General features: G+C 36.3%; 1 protein-coding gene and 1 pseudogene across 1 annotated transcript; both read right to left on the bottom strand.

Moving 5' to 3' along the window:
* Positions 1-199: 199 nt before the first annotated feature.
* On the bottom strand, positions 200-14,043 carry LOC126751507 (fatty acid synthase-like; annotated as a pseudogene).
* On the bottom strand, positions 2,548-4,576 carry LOC126764058 (piggyBac transposable element-derived protein 3-like). Its single transcript, XM_050481815.1, has 2 exons — positions 4,118-4,576; positions 2,548-3,995 (listed from the first exon to the last, which is right to left on the bottom strand). Exons 1-2 carry the CDS (start codon positions 4,173-4,175, stop codon positions 2,887-2,889), a joined length of 1,167 nt encoding a protein of 388 aa, XP_050337772.1. The 5' UTR covers positions 4,176-4,576; the 3' UTR covers positions 2,548-2,886.
* Positions 14,044-22,740: the final 8,697 nt, after the last annotated feature.

Raw genomic sequence — 22,740 nt, 5'->3', positions numbered from 1 at the left:
CTGAAATAATTATCTTCTGACGATCAGTAGAAATACGTGGAAAATCCAATTGGCTTTATTGTGCTGCAAACATAAGTAATTGAAGAGTGAACGCATCTCTATCCTTAAATTATGTTAGTCCTAGAGATACAACAAAAGCAATTAGTTTCTTAGACCTTATTCCCACATAAAATTTTTATAAAAGTACGGTATGTATAAGTAGTTTTAATGTAAAGGGCATCTTAACTATTTATTATGAGTAAAAAATGTACATCTTATTATATACATATATATGTATGCAACAACATAATGAGTATGGATTAGTTAGTTATGGATGGAGTACGAGGGTAATTGGCTTAACATCGCGTATGTATTCTTCAAAATTTTTATCTTCTTGAAGAGAGGGATCCATTACATTAATTAATTGCGGAAGCAATGGATTATCCTTGGCCTTATTAAAACTATGGGTGTTGTAAGTATGTCACTAGTATTTAGATCATAATTTGCCGCCATTCGTATACGTCGAAACGTTGCATGCACCATTTTTTTTGCATATTCTTCGCTATATAAATCTTGCTTGTTTACGTATTCCACAAATTTTAGCATTTTGTTTGTTAGTTCTTCCCGTTCACTAAATTCTAAAGCCACTAATTCTTGGGTTTCTTCCGGAAATATTTGTTTCACAATACTTGAAAGGAGTAAATTATACAAATCATTATCATTGAAATCTTCCCCAAGGTGTGCTAGAGTTAATTTTTTTAGGAAATGTGGCGATCCGTCGATGAGTAAGAGTTGTCCTCGAAAGCCAGCCTTTTCAAGCATTGCAGCTAATTTTAGTGCAATAAATGATCCATAGGAATATCCAATGATATAAAACGGTTCCGTAGATTTTAATTCTGCTTTCACGTCCTGAAAATAGTAAAACATAAGAATTTTATATAGAATAATGAATTTTTGCATACTTCAAAACATGCTTCGGCAACTTCCTTAACTGTTGTACATTCACTGAATTTGTGGAGTTGTAAAACATTTGTATTATTCTTTATGTATGATCCGATATTATACCAAGTTTGGCCTGCTGTACCCTCTAAACCTGGTATTATAATGTTTCGTCGCCCAAATTTCTTAATAAGATTTCCATTCCTAAAAGATTAGTGTGTGAAGCAAACATCATGTTAAAAGCGTCCGTACTTTCTCTGTCCCGGGAATCTGCATACTTTTGCAGCTTTTGGAAGGGCACGTAAATCTTGTAGTTTTAATATAAGATCGAAATCTCTCTCCAAAATTTGTTTTATTTCGACAGCCATGAGGGAGATCATTCCCATTTCAGAAAGTGTGGTTCCCAGTGAAATTGATTTCAAATCTCGTATGCCCATAATATTCATGATTGTATCAAGAATGATTTCATTACCTAAGCGGCCGGAATGTTTTTCAGCTACTACCATACTAGAAACTACTGGATCTGGGGTAGATAACGATGTGTCCAACTCATTTAAGCAAGATGAAATGCGCAGCTGCAGAGTTCCGCCAATTTCCATGTCAATTTTATCTTCAGCCATATCTGCCACTTAACCAACTTCACCAACCGCTCCCCATTGGATTGCTTTTCCGGGATAACCATCTTTAACACGATTTTCAACTATTCGTTCCATGATTGAATCAGCCATGCCGTAATTAGATTGTCCAGCGTTGCCACGCCCGCATGAAACACTCGAAAATACAACAAAATATTCCAGATGCGGACAATGTAATCTAGATAGTTGGTCCAAATTTTTTGTTATTGCTTTCGATGCTAAGCTTTCCAAAAACTTTCATTTGGTTTGGTTTGCAAATATTCCGTCTCTCAAAACGACAGCTAAATTGAAAATTCCAGCAACAGGTCCTACATTTTTAGCAAGATTAAGGAGAGCTATACAGCCCTCAATCGTGCTAATATCAAAAGTGCTAACAATGACTTTACAACCGTAGCTCTCCCATAATCTAAAAAAGGAAACAAATTAAATATTAGAATTAAAATAACAGTAGATAAATATGAATCAACTGTTAAGATACGCTATTCTGTAAGCTTGATAGTCTTTCGATATACCTCGACTGGAACTCAGAATCAATTTACGTGCGCCTCGTGTTACCATCCAATCAGCCAACTCTAACCCAAGACCAGCTAAACCACTCGGTATTATATAGGTAACGTCCGGTTTAAAATATATCTGTTTTAAGACTTTCACTGGCAACGTTAGTTTCGATTCGGAACTCTCTCGAACTTGAATTAAAACCTTTCCAATATGTTTCCCTCCTATGAGATGCCTAAACGCTTGTTCAATTTCATGTCATGGCATATGTTTAACCCATCTTCGGCCGCTACATGAAATCACAGTAAGTTTTTAATTTCCTTTCGAAGGGGTGGTTTTATGATCATAATCAAGAATAATTTAAAAAAAAAATTTTTTTTTGACCAACCGTTTTCTTGATATGAACTGGTCGAAAAATCGACCGCTGGCCAAAAACCGTCAAGTATGAAAAAATATATATTTTTTGTTTTATTTTCTTTAAGAAAAATTTAATGATTTTAATTAAAATTATTTGCTCTTATTTAAAAGATATGTATTTTTTATATAAGACATGTATATTGTAGTTTTTATGATATTCATCAAAACATTTAGTATGTAAATAAACGTTAAATTTTTTGCAAGTAAAAATAGTACGTTTCTTGCATAACTTACAGCGCCGATATTTATTTTTAAGACTTCTCATGACGGCGTGTACCTTTTCGTTGATCTGAGAGAGGTTCAATGGATGTCCAGAGTCCTCATCTTCATCTCCATTCTCGTAATCTTCCTTATTGTCGTAAGTCGACAAATTGTTTGTGACTTCAGATCGAAAATCAATTTGTGAAAGTGGTTTCGTCTTTTAAAATTTTGCTAACATACAATGCAACTTCCATGCATTGACCATTGCGTTACCAAGAGCATTAATCCATATTGGCCACCACCATTTTTTTCCTCGTATACATATCCGATAGTTGGCCACAGCATTGTCATGAAGATCCACTCCACCCATACCGTGATTATATTCTTGTATTACTTTGGACTGTGGAATTTTGATAGTTTTCTTTTGCTTCCGACAATATCTTTTAGCACATATGTATGTACATACCATTGGTTCGGCTGAGTTATTAGTAATAACATTGACAACAGCGTTATCGTTCCACCGTACAGTCAATATTTCTTGTTGACCATCGAGTAGCTGGTCAAACGCCCCGCGTTTCTCTTTTTTTAAATTCCTTAAGGGCGATTTTGCCATCCTATTTTCACGTATAGTACCGGTTGCAAAAAATCGACGCTCATTCAATAGGCACATAAGATGATAGGATAAAAAAAAATTGTGAAAGAAAATAATATGGCAGTCGGGGTCAGTTACGTTAGCAAGCAAATCTAAAACAGTTTGTGCTCCTAGACCGATATTCTTATCGTGAGGGGTTGCTGCACCCCCATATAGTATACTAGAAAATAAATATCCACTTTCTGAACATAAGAACCACGACTTAAATCCAAAACGAATCGGTTTTGCTTTGATAAACATTTTGCATGAGTGTCGACCAAAGTATGGAATCATCTGTTCGTCTACGGAAAGAATATGGCTAAAAACTCCGAACTGCATAATATTTTTATTGAGAGCATCAATAAGCGGACAAACCTTGGCAAAACGATCTACTGCATTTAAATCGGTGTTATCAGCGAGATGTAAGAACCGTTTTATTATTTTAAACCGATTACGACTCAACACTTGTTTTACAATTGGAATTTCCATGTCGGGCCGAACAGACCAATAATGGTCAATATGAGGCAAGGTGTGATACCCCGAAATGTACAAAATACCAATGAACCTACGTATTTCCACTGGCGTGACGTTAATGGCAGCATTGTGTTGATTCGCATATTCGTTTGTGAAATGCGTTATCTCTGCAATTATTAATTTATCAAAATACAACGAGAAAATATCACACGGAGATTTAGAGCCTGCAAAAAAGTTAAGTATGAATAAATACTCGTATACGTATATAAGTATATATATGAATTTATGCAAATATATAAATGGCAATTTAAACTAAATAATTAGAAATAGTTAATCAATTGCTTACCAATTTCAGAAAAAATTTCTTCCATTTTGAAAGCTTTGAATTTCTGGGTTTTCGCCATATGGGGACAGCAAATCAGATTTCCTCTTAAATCTGCCAGTTATCATAACATTTCCATGTGCATTAGATGTTGACACTGAGTTCATTACCTACATCCTGAATGTTTTCTCCTTCCAATGAGTATTGTAGTTCAACATGACCAGTGATTTCAGTTAAAAAATCATCATTGTTGTCATTCAGATTAATCCGGTCATCGTCCAGATCTTCTTCATCTGTCATACACTCCACATGAGGTGGTGGAATGTATACGACGTCGACATCTGTTGCCTTGAATACAGCTTGATCCTCCTTGTCATCTGAAGATGGCTCATTTAAAATGGCCATGATTTCACTAATTTTTATTGCTTCGGCATTATCTTCACCAATTGATTTTATTGTACTACGCAAGTTCGAAATCTTTCTTTTTGCAATAACAAAAGCCAACAGAATCAATTCGGGGAACTCCCTTTTTAAATTTTACGTTACGATAGTCAGAGGGAGACAAATATATGAGACGAAAAGGTTACATGCGGACAGGTGATGCCAGACTTAAAACGATAAAAGTATAAAATCCGAAAAAACTAAAGCAAGGGCCGTTAAATATTTGATATTTTGAAGATATATACTTGCCTTTTACTTAATAATAACAAAAATCATGCTTGAAAAAATTTTGTCCTACTTGACGATTTCTGGCCAGTGGTCGATTTTTCGACCACCAAAGAGTATGTAGTTTTAAAAGTTAAAAAACTTGTAATATAGAGGTGAGTTTCTTTTGATTGTTAAAAGTTGATCTTTTGTCTTCGTATACAATTAAAAATAAAAACAATTTTTTTTGTTTTCCCAATTTTTTTAAATTAAACAAAAACACTTTAAAAAATTAATTTTTTTATGATTCTACCAAATTTTTCATTTAATGTTTTAACTGAAAAAAACTATCCCTTATGTTTTAATAAAATTCAGAATTTAATTTTTCTGAAAACAAATCATGAAAATAGCACTTAGCTTCAGAAATATGGACCTCCAAAGTTGTTGGTCGAAAAATCGACCAGCGACCGAATGTGTGTTAAGGACGAATGTATTACAATGAATTTAAACTCACTCCAATATCCTCATCTGAAGTAAATTCTACTCAGTCGGCCAGAACAGCATGGAACGTTATCTCTTTGAGGAAGCAGCTCATCCCAAGATTGGTGTCATTTGACATATCAAACTTTCCAATTTCTAAGAAATGTCCACCATGCCCCAAGCAGCGCACTGACGCCAGTAATTTAACTTTGTTTGAAAGATGTTTGAATATGGGTAATCCATTCAAATTCATTATCTTCTTCAGAAATTTTTATAACTAACGGCTCTAATGTCAGTTTTTTTCCAACCTTTTGCAATAATAACAGTTGCTCATCACCACACAAACGGATATTTGCTATTAAACTGAAATTTTCAAAAGTTGTTGCACTATGAGTAGGCTTGAATTTTTTTTTCTCTTGTAACTAAAAAGCCTTTTTCAACTAAACTTTTATATGCTGCTTTTACTGTTGTAACGTTTTCCTCATGGCTTAGACCATTGGCAATTATAAAATGGCAGTTGGTTTGATTGACGAATTTTGCATTTTCTATATGAACACCGGCAATATCATCAACTTGTTGATCTGTGAAGAGCAGAAAATCCCCTGCTACCAATGGTAAATCCTCAACTGCTTCTACAAATTTCGTTACGACCGGTTCTTTATTCTTCGCGCCTACTTCCACAATTTTTAGTTTTAATACTGGAGTATTTTCAAGGGCTAACTGGACGCACATACGAACTGCTTCTGTTATATCCAGAGTTGGTGTTGGAAAATGTGAAACAAATTGATATCTTTCGAGTACAGGTATTCCGGGAGCTTTACGTCTTTGAACTGGGCTAGCATGTAGTCCAATTAGTTCAATACCACCGGCAACAATGCGATCATATTTAGGCTCAACGTAAACATCAAAAACTCTGTTTTCAGGATCCATTTTAGTCATAAGGTCAAAATGGTGAGAGCCATTAATCCTTAATTTTCTTATTTTTGTTGGTATAAGCAAGGTACGTGAATCAGTTCCCAAAATTTCAATTTGTAACATGGCATCCATAAATGTTACCCAATTATATTTCCATTCTACTTTTCCATATAAACCATCTCCACGCGCGAGTGTCACTGCGCGGGAAGCACCATTATAGTGATATCCTCTCAGCCTAAGCTCTTTGTAAAAGTCTTTCTTAGATAACATTGAGAATTCCGAATCCTTATATGGTTCGTGAATATTTGGAATTGCTGGATTTTCAATTTCTCTTATTCGCCCCGTCACTACCAAGTTTCCCGACTCGGTAATCTATAAAACATAAAATGGGATAAATAAGAAGTAAGTTGGGCTAAGTTCGGGTGTAACCGAACATTTTATACTCTATCAAAGCCGGTCCAAATTATCAGGTTTCCAAAGCTTAATCTATATACATATATAAAAGAAAGTGACGTTAGTTACTACGCTTATAACTGGAGAACGCCTGGACCGATTTCGCTGATTACCACCAATTCAAACAGGTCTCCGCCCAAACAAGGAGAATACTTAAGAAAATTCTAGAAAATTTTCCGAAAAAAAAAATTATGAAGAAAATAAATTTTCAAATATGTATGTATGTACGATTTTAAAAAGGAAATAAAAACGAACGTGATTTTAAATGCTGGCGCATAACTAAAAACGCCTGGACCAATTTTGTCAATTCTTTTTTTAAAATGTTCGTTGAGGCTCAAGGATGGTTTTCATGGCGAAAAAAATTCGAATAATTGCCGGAAAACCCGTAAAAAGAGCCCTTTTCTTTTTCCCATACAAACGAATGAATGCTGTTAGTAACGCTAATGCTCGAGAACAGCTGAACCAATCTTGATGAAATTTTCAGAGTTTGTTCGCTGTGGATCGAGGAAAGTTTTGAAATAAAAAACCGTATGCTTTTCGTGAGGAAAAGTTGGAAAGTTTGAAACTTCCAAGAAAATAACTTTTTTTCATACAAAATTTTTTTTTTCAACTTTTTTCCTTTTGTTTTTCAATTGTCAAATTTGTCGTTTGCTTTCTTTATTCCGGTTATTCAAAAAAAAATTATTGAAATTTATTCCGTGTAAACGTTATGTGCGTTTCACACAAAGTGCTCAATTACAGATTGAAATTTGTTACGATGCCACGAAGAGGTCGCGTTCGTTTTGGCAACATAAGTATATATATTGACAGCCCATGGCACATGACCGAGTATTCCCAGGATGCGATGACATACGAATGAAATTATGGATCGCGGGCAATCAGCAAGTGATCGTCACGATGTCAGAGGACAACTTTTCAAACAACAGTTGCGATGTTTTGTAAACTTTATCTTAAAGCAACGTATGTATATGTGGTTCTGTTAGATGCTGGATGTACTCTGTTGAGTGGAAAAAAGAGAGGTTTGCCGCACGCACATATTCTTCTTTGGATGGTGGTTACACCAAATCAAATTGATGAAATAATTTCTGCGGAAATTCCTGATCCAGAGATAGAAGCAGAATTATACGAAACCAATATGATTCATGTACCTTACGGACATCACAATACCACTTCGGTTTGTATGTCTGACAATAAATGTACGAAACAGTATCCAGGTGCTTTTCTTTCGGAAACACAAACTAGAAATGATGGATATCCAATGTATCAGCGTCGCTCACCAGATGACAATGGCAGAACATTTAGCATTCAATTTAGAGGCGTGAATATCGAAGTTAACAACACATCGAAGTCGACAACATATGGATCGTACCATATTCGCCACTGTTGTCTAATTCACATTCAGATGTCATGTCAATGTTGCGTATTGCAGTTTGGTGTAATCGATAAAATACGTGTGTAAATACGTCACCAAAGGAAGCAACATGGCGGTTACTGATCTTGAACGATACGGTCGATACGTGAACTGCAATAAAGCGCTTTGTATGATATTTACTTTTGCGATTCATGAACGTTTTCCGCAGGAATAATGGGATGCCCAACTCCTCTCTCACTGGAAGTGAGAGAACAATTGCTAAACGTCCAAACCACCTAAACTTTGACAGTTGACTGGATTGGGGAGGTTTTGACGTTTAGCAATTGGAAACGAGCGATGGCCATATTGAAATCTTACCAAAAAAATATATAAACGGAGGGATTTGTTGCATCGTTCAAGACCTCTTATAAAAAATGTAAAACAATGAATATTAAATAAATTTGGGAAATTTAAAGATATTTGATGAAACTTTTTGTAATTTGAAGCATCGTAGATTTATTTTCAATGGAAAATGATTAAAAACTTTTAATGATAGAGAGCTAACAAGCTTAAATCCTTTTATTGGGTATTGAAAGAACCAAAGTCAGTTGTTCTAATATTCTTTAAAAAGATTTAATTAGTTTCTCCATATAATAAATAACCACTATTTAGTAATTTTTATACGTATTAAATGTTGGGTGTTGGGTTAGTAAATGCCCAAAAATTATTATTTTGTTCGATCTGGCCATAATGGAAAATGTTATAAAAAACGCTTATTTTGAGGCGCTCTCACACTGGAATAAGTTGGGCATCCCATTATTCCTGGTTTTCCGACTGTTGTGCGTCTCGCAGTTAATTTGGAGAATGACCAAATAGTCTATTTCAACACAGAGAATACAGTACAGACAGAGAAAACACCCCCAGCAACAAAATTAACATTTACGAGTTTTTTCTCAACTTTCGTCAGTGAACCGTTTGCGAGAACTTGCTCTAAGTAAAGTAAAGCATGTTTCGATGTGGAATAGAAATACTTCGAAATAAATGAAATCATTCAGTTTGGTAAAAACGAAATCACATTTCATTCGGGGTCTGGAACACCTATTTATATATATGAGCAATACTATGTATCAAAATGTCATTAAAATTTATGCCTCCAATTGCCCTGTTCCATAGTGAATCATGACATTCAGTTCCACACTTCCATTCAAAGTCATATTTGTCGCACGTATGAATCGTACGTCCTCGAACTCAATCGGAACAGCCATGTAGCTTGGACCATGATACATCAAAGAGAATGTTTCCCAAGCATATTGAAGGTAGCATGTAGCCGGAATTAGTATTTTCCCATCAATAACATGCCCGCTCATAAATTCCTCATTATCGCTACTTAAGTTTATTTTAAATAAGCGTTCTCCACTCGATTTAGTTTTCATGTTATCATATTTCGTCACAAACTAGTCTTCACTGTGATCCCAGCGAATTAATGAGCTGATTCCAGGAGTACCCTTTGATACTGGGAATTCAATTTTCGAATATAAATTTTCTACGGGGAACGTTACTCCACACAAATATTTAATAAAATATTATTTATAATAATTTATAATTTATGACTTTAGCATGCAAACATAATATGTGTGTAAAAAGTTTCCTTAAAAAAAATGCACAAATATTTTTGGTTGAAATTTGTATAAATACAATTCTTTTTACGGCCCGAGATCATAAACATGTTAAGTCAACAATAACCGTGCGATTCTGTACTGTGATACAGTCTCAAGTCTCTAAATTTGAGATTTTAAGTTAGAGACAATTTTTGAGACTTGAGACGATTTTGCTATTCTGTAAGTGACAGTCACAAAATCTATTACATTCCATTATTCAGAGATGTTTTTACACTTGAATGAAAATAAATATGTCGATAACAAATATTAAATTTTCTATAACATAGTCAAAAAACATAATTATCAATAAAAATAAAAATATATGTTGATTTTGTTTCATAATATTTACTAAATTTATGTAAAATTGATTTATTTCTAACCTTTTCGTGTTTGAGTTGCTTACAAAATATAAAAATACGACAATCGATTGATATCTATGATGATCTCTATTCAGTATATTCAAAATGGCAGCAAGAGTTATTTTTAGTTTGTGACCTGCTAACTATCAGGTCTCAAATTTGAGGCAATATTTTGAGACTAACGCTAGAGACTGTTTAGTGAATAGTAACTAGTCACAAATTGATACTTTACCTCAAAATGTCTCAAATAGAGAAGAAGAGACTGGTTACAGAATCCCGCTATAAGAGTACTTACTTTCCTAATGCCGTGAGGAAAAACAGGGTATTATTGCTGTTGTTCCGTTGTGTGAGCGGAACATGAATACCATTGGGCATTGATCGTTTGAGTATTGCTTGGAGTAATCCGTGGGGTGCTATTTCAATAGTTAAAGAATTTTTGGGTAGCATTTCAAATGTTTCTTCAAATAATACGCTATTCAGAAGATTGTTGGCGTGATACTCTGCTGAACATAAATTATGTCCAAATTGCTCCCAATCTTCTTTAGGTACTCAACTATTTTGAACTTCTTAGTTTTTGATCTGGTATGATTTGTTGTAAATATTTAAAAAAATAAGGACCCATATGAGCTATGTAACGAGAATGATAAGCAATATTTGAGCAAGGCACTTCTTTCGCAAAAAAATGTTTAGCCTTTAACTCCTCCACAAATTTTGCTATATCTTCAGCTGGCCCGGAAATGGTACAAGATTCCGCACTATTCCAAAAAACTACTTCAATGCCATCTGGAATTAGACTGATAATCTTCCTAAAACCCATTCCCACAGCTGCCATTGATCCTTTTATTTTCTCAATTTCCAGACTGACTTTTTCACGGCAATAAGCAGCTAGAATCATTTGTTCTGCAGTAAAGCATCCATCGGCATAGCCGCAGCCCAACTCACCTACTGAATGACCAATAATGTAGCTGGGTTCTATGTTTAATGAGCGCAAGAGATCTACCAAACCGATTTGAATTGCGGCTATTCCTACGAAGGAGTGCATTATATTTTCGATTGTACTGTGATTTGCGAATGTGTTCATTAAGTCAAGTCCCTTCGATTGTAGAGTTTTATGGCTCTGCTCAAATGCAAAAAAGTAGGAATCTGGAGCAATGATGCTCCCATTTCGGCCCACTGCGAACCCATTCCGCTAAACACCCAGACTATAGGACGCTTTATACCGGTACAATGGTGTACATCTCTAACCTTTTCATTTGGTCGGTTCCATTTTTAACAAAAACCGCATATCCCCAATACACCATGCCGGAAACTTCTTCCTTTTGAATATTACATATTTAATAAAGCAGAAAATTCGGCATCCAAGGATTGATTTTCTATAGCGTTGAATACATAATTGACCGAATCCTCAGTCCTTTCAGCCCAAGTTAGTAACCTTGGTATATCATCATTTGGCACACCGCAATTTATTTTCTTTTTGTCAAACCCTTTCAAAAGTGCGTGGGCATTGGCACCACCAAAACCAAAAGAATTCACACCTATATATGGTTTCTCTAGGTCAACGACATCTTTTACGACAATCAGACGGCCTTCCGATAAAGCAGTAATTTCTGGTTTTACTTCAGTGAAGTTAATATTTGGAGCAATTTTCCCATTTTGAAATGCTAAACATGCCTTCACCAAAGAGCAAATACCAGAAGCTGCCTCCGAATGACCTATATTTGATTTTACTGAACCAACTAATAGAGGCTTCTCACGCCCACTTTATAATATGCTGTCAATTGCTTGGCATTCTTCGGGGTCTCCGACCACAGTTCCAGTACTGTGGGCTTCTAGGTAACCGAAATCATTAGGTTTTATATCAATTTCATATCAATTCAGCAATAAGTTGCCCCTGAAGTTTTCCAGACGGGAAGGTAATTCCTTCCGGTTTATACCCGTCGCAATTGGTTTTCGAGTAAACAACGCTGGCATACTATATGTATATACGTTTAGCATCACGTCTACGTTGTAAGAATAGACAACTTATAGCTTCAGATCGCGTATACCCTGATACATTTTTATCAAAAAGTCGACAATAGCCGTTAGGAGCAAGTACACCAAATCTTGAAAATTAAAAAAATAATTTAACTAAGTTTTATTTATGGTAATATTCTTTGATGAAGAGCATTATTCATTATTTATGAATACTTTAAATACCGCAAAAAGAACAATACAACAATAATGAATGGAAACACAAGTTGCTTTGCTTATGTACCTGGCAAACTGGGTGCAATATTAAATTTGATCCACCAATAATAGCTGCGTCTATTTCTCAATTACGTAAAGCGGAGAAATCATTGTTTAAGGCAAACATTGAGCTAGAACAAGCTGTATCCAATAAAAAGGATGACCTTGTAAGCCTAAGCAATACGAAATTCTATTTGCCATCATTGCTCGACTGCATCCAGTTATACCAAAACCACCTGAAGACACTTTTTCATAAAACCATGTCGGATTTAAGCAGGCATCTATTACAGCTTCATATGCAGTTTCGATTAAAATACGTGTTTCAGGATCCATCGTATGGGCTTGTTTAAAATGAACGCCAAAAAATGTTGCGTCAAATTTTTCCAAATCGTTAATTTTTTCTGATCGCTGCTCTGAAGGAATTTCCCGGACTTTTATTCGGTTGCACCCGAACTAAGCCCTTCCTTACTTATTGTCCAAGTTTTTTTACAGCAAATGTATAATTATGAATAAACGAATTTAATAGTATATAAAGTCTATAGCAGGCGTTAAATGAAAAAATTAAGTTTGATATAAATATTTCAATTAAGCTAAACTTTCTAACGGGATGTTTGGGGTTTGGTAAAAAAACTGATTTCGTTTTTTAGAATGTTTGGATAAACTATTATCAAAAAATTAAAAAAATTAAATTACCGAATCTCTGACCTCTAAATTTATGTTAGAATTTTTTTCTTATAAGTAATAGTAGGAGCTGTTTTGATTTTACAAGCATTACTTTTTAATGGTTGTGAAGTGTAACTGTAGTTTAAACATTATTTGTGGATCAAATATTCAATAAAAAACCAATAAGTTTATGTGTACAAAGTCTTTCGAAAGCTCATATATAGTTTCTTAGTTCTTAGTGTGAAAACGACTTATTCGTGCATACATTTGTATTTTGTTCACATCAAACTATAATTTTATAAGAAATTCTTATTCATAGTATGTTACTTTCAAATTCACATCTTAAACTCATGTTTAATTCGTGTAATCACATTTTTATATTATATATTTTAGTATGTTATGCACCTTATTATAGAGATTTCGCTCATACTCCGCAATATTATGAGAGTTTAGAAATTTCCCTGTCATTCCGGAGATAACAATTTCATCGCCTTCAGATTCAGGAAATAATCTTGAATATTTTTTATGTTTTTTTGAAGTGGTTTCCTTAATTAAAAAAAGGTCTAACTGCTGTGTTTCGTTATTAGTTGACATGGTTTAGTTTATAAATTAAACACTGGAATACAGCATAGGATTTGAAAATTGTCCTGGTTGAACACACTGTACTTAAAGTTAACACAAAACCACCGGGCGTATACGCACGACTTGCCAAACGAATAGCAATGGTTTGAGACTTCAAACTTGAAGCTACTTTTATAATAATACTTTACACGACGAGTACAGATAGGCTGTTCACGATAAGGTGGTTATCGGGTTATGTGATTAAGTAAACAACAACAAAATGCGGTATGACAAAATAACCAACTTTGACCAACCTCGACCCTTGTTTACAAATTATGTGGTTGTTTGCTTATTTCCAGTGTTAGAAAGTCGTTGGAATTTTACTAAATGGCAGCACAAAAAATAAATAAAACTAAGCGAATGGCATTTCCATTTACATTTTCTTATTGGAAAATCTGCTATTAACAGCTGTTTTTTGTTTACAATCAGCAAATTAAAACCGAAATAAAAAGCATCGAAAAGCATCACAAAGCATGAAAAATCATCAATAATTATCAAAAATTATTATTTATACAAAGAACTTTTTGAACCCTTAAAATTCGGATTACTTAATAAGCACATACCTTCAATAAAGTACATTTCCTGAATAGCAGAACTTATTTTAAATTCGATTATTTTGCTTTTTAAACTTTGTTTAGGCATTTTATAAGTAGGAATTTCATTGAACTAGAATTGTAAACAATGAACAGCTGTTTGTGTAAAAATAAGCAAATAACCATACATAGGATGTTCACGGAGCACAGAGGTTATTTTTAATTTAATAATCACATAACCCGATAACCACCTTACCGTGAACAGCCTAACTATATATGTATGTATGTATGTACATATACTGTATATGAAAATATTGTTCGTTGTTGCGTTTTCCCAACACAAAAAAATAAAGTAAATGATGTGAACCCTGAATGTATATTTAAAACAGCGGTATGTAAACATTTTCGTTTTAAATATCCAATAGCGTATTATGTATACTTAGTTCATAGAATGTATTGCTTTCAATAAAACTTATTTCTTTAGCGCAAAAAAAAAAAATCTGGGAGAAAAATTGAAATATTTAGAATCACCTAGGACTTAATTAATAAATGATATTTGAAAATATATGCCCATAATCAAGTAAGAAAATATTAATAAATAATTTCATAGATTATTTAGTTCAATCTTACGTATAATCTACATTTTAATTGACAAATGCATTACATGAATGTTATTTTACAAAACAAAATTTGACCATAATGCCTTTAAAGTAATGTATGGAATATGCGTAAAGTTTGTTTGATGACTGAATAGGAAGTGAACTTCTTTAATTTAGTTTCTATTTTCACGAAATTAAATTCCATTCATCAGAAATGTATTTAAAAAAAATGTACATATATGTTTTTTTTATTAACAAATAAATATCTATAGAGAACTAGAGGTTATTTCCCAGTAGAATTTATATCCCATATTTGAGATTACTAATGATAGTTTTGTTAGTAACGTAAATCAATATCCATAATTATATACATATACATATTAATCATTATTTTAACATAATTTATTACACCAATGCATTCAATATTACTGGAAAAACATTTTAAACCAAATATTTCAAATCGGTCATACCCCTAACATCAAAATAAATGAATATTTCAAAAGAGAAAGTGCAGTGATTTAAGCAAAATAAATATTTAATATATTCAAAATACTGCGCTGTATTTCATTTAAGACAAATTTTGTTTACATTAACCTAAAATAGGCGATGCTTAGTTAGTATTTACTTTTTGAACATACAAGTATTTACTTTAAATTTGAAATGCAGACTTGAGTTTAAAACATATCCTATATATTGAATGACAGAGTTCCGTTAAATTTTAGAAGTTGAAAAAATGTCGGATACTTACTTATTTCAAAACGAAGCCTAATTAGTACTAATTGACAGGAACATGCTAAAAACTTTTCACTTCTAGGTACATACAACATAAGTTAATGCATATATAAAAAGAAAGGAGCCCCGTCAAAGCCTTTCACATTGATTGGCTTACTAAGTGCATATATGCATTATAGGTCAGCAGCCGCCATTTGTGTGAACAATAAAAAAACGATAAAGACTTGCTGCAAGCATTTGCCGCCATTACTTCCGTTTAGAAATTGGCGATATAGGATTATAAACCCCATACAACTGTTATGTAGGTAGGTAGGTAGACTAGTTCAGCGTGAAAAGTTTTATCTGAGCAACCTCCGAGACGTTGTCAAGAAACCTTCGCCTGATAGTTATGATTATTCTTCTCTTCTTCTATATCCAGCTTCTACAATAGTCGTTATAAGGCGGTCCTAGTCTATTGGATTGTCTGCTTAACAGGTCACTGTCTAATACTCCTACTGGAGTTTTCATATCATTCCTTTTAAATATTAATAGTCAGCATGTGCGGCTCATATTCCATTCATGCCACATTTTCCAACTTATTGAGCAAGTCAAGGATTGACTCTACCGAGATTCAGCTAAATTAATAACATACTATGGATAATGTATATGTCACATTAATTATAAGCTAGCAGATGGGCTGAAAAATTCGTAGGCCTCTACATAGATGACACTCCTTATGTTAAATTTACTTCATTTTTAGTCAGCCCCTAAGACATCAAAAGAACGTACTGAATACAAGTATATTGTGAATGAATGTATGGGTATGCGAACTATCCTACAAAAACAACAACGAATTGCTGATTTTGAGGAGTATTTGTATCTCTTCAATCGTAATAAAACCGAATCTTTGCGTCTATATGTGACATTAGATGAAACGCGCCTCATCCATTTCACACTGGAGTACAATCGACAGTCAGCCGAGTGGACTGTACATGATGTACCGACCCCCAAGCGTGGATAGGCGTAAAAGTCGGCTGGTAGGGTTATGACATCAGAATTTTGGGATGTACATAGGTGGTATTTCATTCATCTAGTGCAGTGTTTCCCAAAGTGGGCGATAACGCCCCAGAAAGAAAATGGGGGGTGTTGTGTAGAGGACTGGGGGGTTATTTGTAATTTTATTTAGCTAGGAGGCCTGTTAGACAACGACTACATGAGCTCTCGACTCTCAACAACAACTTGTGAACATCAACTAATGTGAATTAAAAAATTGCTCAAACTAGGTTCTATATTTCTCTCCGCGTAGTTCATATATCTGTCCTATTTTATTGAATATAAAAAAAATTAAAATCATGTCAATCGGTCGCTCCGTTTCATAACGGGGCATCTCGACAGGATAGAATTTATAGAATACTAATTGTCAAACGTATTGCTATTGCCATTTCCAAATCTGTATGTGGGCATTTGCTATCATAATATAATCATTTGCGCAAAGGTGTAGGGTAGGTAGGTTCGAGCTGATGTAGCGAATGCTTTGAGCTCTTGAATAAATTATTTTATCACTTGCGAAATGACGTCGGGTAGGTAGCTGATGTAACGCACGTTTTGAGCTTTTGAACTCCTTAAACCTTTTATGTGGAAAATAAAAATCCTTTTTTTACAAATGTATTTCTACGAAAAATAAGAATTCATATTTTTGGACTACTATATAATAATTGTACTTAAGCATTCCTATATAAATAATGTAATATTTATTTTATATTCATTTGGGGTTTTGCGCGCAATAGATGAGCATTACTTACGCCTCCTTTACACTACTCGTGAAGTTAAACGTATTTCTCAAAGCAAAACAATGTCGGAAGTAAAAAAGAAGAGGCGGCAATACTGTGCGGAATACATTAAATTCGGATTCATTGAAAATCCCACAAACCCATCCCCGCCTTTGTGTCTTCTATGTCTAAAAACATTTTCGAATGAAGCAATGAAGCCTTCAAGACTGCAAGATCATTTGAATAAAATGCATCCAGATTTTTTTTTTTTTTTTTTTGCGGGTGAGGGGGTGGAAAATGCCTTCCGCATCATCGGTGCTATCGTCACAGCAGCGGTATGTGCCATTTGCAGGTCACTAAAAACCCCCCCTCTAAGGAACCGTCGCCCACCCTGGGACCGCGTTTGCATTACTTCAGGGTGGCGTTCCATTTTTCTCATTGAGAGATTTACATCTGCGCACCTGCGTCCAGGTCCCGCTTATTGCTGCGAAGCAAAATTGCTGCGAAATTCTTGATGATCTCCCAGTTTGCTTCACTCTCCAACATGACGCTGACTAAATTGTCCGCGTTTATTGGGCCAACCAGGTTTTCTACGGCGGTGCGTTCTTGTTGCCAGCGCACACATTCAAAGAATGTGTGTTCAGCGTCGTCTTCTGGCGCGTCGTTATATAGGCATGACGGCTCTTCGACTTTTCCCATTCTGTGGAGGAACTTTTTGAAGTATCCGTGTTCGGATAGTAACTGAGTTGTGTAAAAATCGACTTCTCCGAATTTACGGCTTGTCCATAAGTCTAGATTTTTTATTAGCCTGGCCGTCCATCTGCCGCGACTTCCATTCTCCCATCTTTGTTGCTATGTTGTTATTGTGTCTTTCCTTATTTGTTGAATTGCGCTCTTGTTGTTATTGGATGATTTCTTTAGCTCCCACAGCTTTTTCCTTTCATATGCTAGAAGGTCAATTGGGGCATTACCGCTTATAACTAATATTGCATCGCCTGATAATGTCCGGTACGCTGATGCAACTCTGAGGGCTGCGGTGCGGTGCACTCTGGCCATTACCTTACGCCGATTTTCCTTTTTAAGAGCGTCTGCCCAGATCTCGGCTCCGTATAGTAAGACGCTTATTGTCGTCGACATTAGGAGCTTTCTCTTTTCTTGGCTGGGGCCCCCTATGTTGGCCATTAATCGACTCAGTTGAGAGGTGATCTTCGCTGCCTTTCCTGCGGCGTGCTGGATTTGAACCCAGAAGGTTAGTCTGGAGTCCAGTCTTACGCCTAGGTAGTTTACTGCTCTCTGCGTCCTAAGAATATCCGTAGTTGTGTGCATGCTTATCTCGAGAGGTATGTGCTTGTTTGTTAGCAACAGTAGCTCTGTTTTCTCCGTAGCGAGCTGGAGGTTGTGGGTGTCAAGCCATGTTTGCGTCCGTATCATGACCTTATTCAGCTTTCTTCGCGCTTCTTCTGTGTCCCTTGCTGTGATTACTGCCGCAATGTCGTCCGCGTAGCCAATTAAATATGATTCGTCTGGCATTTCTAGTTTTAATATAGCGTCGTAGCTGATGTTCTATAAGTCTGGGCCTAGAATGGATCCTTGTGCTGCTCCTGACGTAACCGCTATCTGTCGTGACCCTTCTTTGGTTTCATACAGCAGTTTTCTGTTGCTAAGGTAGCTCCGCACCACAGCCCTGAGGTAGTCGGGTATCTTGAAGCTTTTTTCGAGAGCGTCAATCATGTCCACCCATCTAGCACTGTTGAAAGCGTTTCGGACATCTAGAGTCGCCAGTAACACTATTCTTTTATATTTATGCCATCTACGCTGCGCTGCTTCTACGCTTTCGACGACGCATTTTATGGCTCCTATTGTTGATCTACCGGGTCTGAAACCATATTGTCTAGGGGACAATCCTCCAGCTTCGTTAATGGCCGCTTAGAGTCTGGGTTTTATGAGGCTTTCGTATAGCTTTCCCGCTGTATCAAGCATGCATAGAGGACGGTAAGCTGATGGCGAATTGGGGTCTCATTTTCCCTTACTGATTAACACTAGCCGTTGCTTCTTCCATGGTTCAGGGAATATTCCGGTTTCAAGGCAGGCGTTGTACATTTTCAGTAGTACTGCCGGGCGCTCTGCAGCGATTATTTTGAGGATTTCTGCTGGGATCCCGTCCGGGCCGGGTGATTTGTTGGCCTTGAGCTTGCCAGTGGCTAACTGCAGCTCTTCAAGGGTGAACAGGGGGATTTGCGCAGATCTTAGTGTTTGTTCTGGATCACTAGCCCTGCTTTCGTGTGTGGGGAACAGCGCGTTCACGATGTGATCCATTTTGACAGCGGTTTTTTTTTTTTTTTGTTTTTTTTTTTTTATAGTAGGAGGAAGCATCGAAAGCCGGAGTGCGGGACTTTAATCCGCTAAACCTAACCTACTCCCACCTCATGTCTCTCCCACGGGACCACTAGACAAAGTATTACTTCATGGGAGAGAAGAAGACGTTTAAGTCTCCTCTATTGCACGGACTGACTGACGCCTAATCTGTTCTAAATGTCTCAATTTTGTCATAATTTAATCCGCTAAACCTAACCTACTCCCACCTCATGTCTCTCCCAAGGGACTACTAGACAAAGTATTACTTCATGGGAGAGAATAAGACGTTTAAGTCTCCTCTATTGCACGGACTGACTGACGCCTAATCTGTTCTAAATGTCTCAATTTTGTCATAATTTGATTGGCCGCTTCGCTGACAGCATTCCACTTTACAGAGGACTCGCACATAAGTGCTGTCAAATTTTCCACCGTGATACTACCTCCAGTGGTGGTTTTCAGCTTTTCCCTTATACTAGAAAACCGAGGGCAATAAAAGAACACTTTTCAGAGTCTTCTATACACGCTGTACACGTCGGACAGTATTGACTAAAGTCATGACGATATTTGAATAGATAGCTTCTGAAGCAACCATGCCCACTGAGTATTTGGGTAAGGTGGAAATACAGGTCTCCATGTTGCCTACCTATCCACGAGTGTATGTTCGAAATCAGTCGGTAGGTCCACCGTCCTTTGCATGAAGTTTGCCACCGCTGCTGCCACATTGCAATGCTTTTTATTCTCTTTTCTCTTTTTGCTGTGGTAGACGTTTCTGATAAATTATATATTCACGCGAATTCGTCTCCCTGGATGTCAATCGGTGCCATACTGGCTAATACCTCAGCAGCGTCATTTGAAATGGTTCGGAAAGCACTTATCACTCGTATTGCTGAAAGCCTATGCACTGTGTTAATTGGTCTAGCATATGATTTTGTTTCTAGCGCCTGTATCCATATTGGAGCCGCATACAGGATCACTGAACTTATTGCCTTAGCTATTAAACATCGTCGGCTTGAACGCACACAGCCTTTATTTGCCATCATTCTAGATAACGCATTATATATTTTATTAGCTTTATCTGTCGCATTTTCTAAGTGTTCTTTGAACTTGAGTCTTGAGTCCACTATTACCCCAAGATACTTCAACTGCGGCTGTGAAGTCATCTTACATTCTCCTATGGTCAGCGATATTTTCTCCTCAATTTTCCTTGAGCTTATGAGCAGGACTTCTGTTTTCTGCTCAGCCAGCTCTAGACTCTTGGTAGTAAACCATCGGCGCAGACCATTTATGCTGTCATTGCATTTGATCCGGAGGTCATCCAGATGTTTAGCTACAGCTACCACTACGAGGTCATCCGCATAAGCGATTGTTTTCACATTTTTTTGGTTGCGGTATTCTTAGCACCCCGTCGACGGGGTGTTGACAGCGGTTAAGTCAGGCGGCTTTGCTCGAGCGCCGAGTTTCTTCATAAATACTTTATATCCGAGTCCCCAGGGGTTTCTGTTTATATCCTCGCGTAGTTCCTCCTATTTTTTCTTTTTGCTGTCGTCGATGGCGTGCTTCAGCTCCTTTTTTGCTGCTTTGTATTGCTCGGCTTCTTCGGGTGCGGCTCCTCTGCGCCTGGATCTCGTGTAGGATCTGCGAAGGCGGAGGCATGTGCGTCTGAGTTGGGCGATATTTTCAGTCCACCAGTAGACTGCTGCCTTATGTTTGCTGTGGGAAGCCTTGGGCATTGATTTTTTATAGGCTCTTATTATATTAAACATTGTGTGCTCGACAATTTCTTTTGCATTATTTGGGGAGCTGCTAGATGGGTTTTGGTCGTCTATTGCAGAGATCAGTTTCGAAGTATTTAGCTTCGAAATGTTCCACTTCCGTGTTGCAGTCTTTTTCCTGTACTGGTTAGCGTTTGTTCCAGTATCGATAGTGAAGGAAATGTACTGGTGATGCATCCAGATAAGAGAGACAAGAATGTATCTTATTTTCAAGACCTAGAGAAGAAGCATAATACTCAGCCAAGTGTAGCAAAACTATTTTCGGCGGCTGCTAAGCAAGATGACGACGGACTTCGAGCTTCGTACAATATCTCTTTGTTAATTGCTCAAAAAGGCAAACCACATAACATCGGAAAAGAGTTAATATTGCCAGCAATAAATGAAGTAATAACTACCGTGCTTCATAAACCGGCCGCAGATATTATCTGAAAAATAGAAATAGTTGAGTAATAATTCTCTGCAGAGACGAATTGATGAAATGGCTGAAAACATTAAAGAATCATAGTGCGATCACCTGAGGTCAAGTCAATTTTCAATTCAGCTGGATGAGTCCAGGATTGAGTTCAAAAATGGTTACCCTGGATTGTGGTCAATCGTTCAACGATTCTTGATAGCATTCCCATCGTCATATTTGTGTGAACGTGGATTTAGTGCTGTGACAACACTGCTTACTAAAAATAGAAATCGTTTGCTTGTTACCGAACGTGGCGACTTGCCACTGTTCTTGAGTAAATTGGAACCTGATATTAACAAACTTATTAAACAGCATCAGATTCATCCTTCATATTAGTTTTTATATATGGATTGATTATTTTAGTTTTATTTTTAATAAAATATTCTCTGTTTTAATACTATAAAGTTGTGTTTCAATAATCATTCTTATTGGCAGGTGGAGCCTGTAAGAGTTAACTTGAGACCTAAGCGCCGTTGTATGTTACCTACTGCGCTTAGGTTTCAAGTTGCTGGTTAAAGTAAAAGTTTCGTTTAGAATTCTCCGTTAATATACATATATAGGTCACAATAATTAATTGGAAGTTATAGAGGTTTTTAAATAGGTGAAAAAATGGGAGCGCTAAAAAAATATTTATTCTCAAAGTGGGCGGTAGACAAAATAAGTTTGGGAACCACTGATCTAGTGAGTACTGAAAAGCCAGGCAATTTTCATTATCAATTGGGTGTGTGGCATGGACACACTAATCACCTTGGTAAGATTTGATCCCCATCTAAAACCTCTGGCGTACTTTGGATCCAACACCCGGTAGCAACGCAACTTCGCATTCAACTGACGAAGTTTCAGTTTTTCCCCATTCGGATTTTAACCACAACCACCACGAAACTAACCGCATAAGCAGGTTTGAGCAAAACACAAGGGCTCCTACTCCATCGGTACCAGAATTACGTCTGCTGTCAAAGCTCTTAGCCGAAACTATGTACTATCAGTTGAGCTTCTATACTGCGAACATTACACGCACACACTTTTCACATATGAAGCTAACCCTAATACATAATTAAATGCCTTCACCACCTAAACAATTCT

Source organism: Bactrocera neohumeralis, chromosome 2, assembly GCF_024586455.1.
Source record: "Bactrocera neohumeralis isolate Rockhampton chromosome 2, APGP_CSIRO_Bneo_wtdbg2-racon-allhic-juicebox.fasta_v2, whole genome shotgun sequence".
NCBI classification, from domain to species: Eukaryota; Metazoa; Arthropoda; class Insecta; order Diptera; family Tephritidae; genus Bactrocera; species Bactrocera neohumeralis.
The sequence above is the reverse complement of the archived record's forward strand: the minus strand, read 5'-3'. Positions and strand labels throughout refer to the sequence as shown.

Excerpts from the sequence above, each read along its gene's own strand:
- LOC126764058 (XM_050481815.1), bottom strand. The coding sequence starts at position 4,175 with ATGGCGAAAACCCAGAAATTCAAAGCTTTCAAAATGGAAGAAATTTTT. Across the intron at positions 3,996-4,117 it reads AGAAATTTTTTCTGAAATTG|GCTCTAAATCTCCGTGTGAT; the intron begins GTAAGCAATTGA and ends ACTTTTTTGCAG.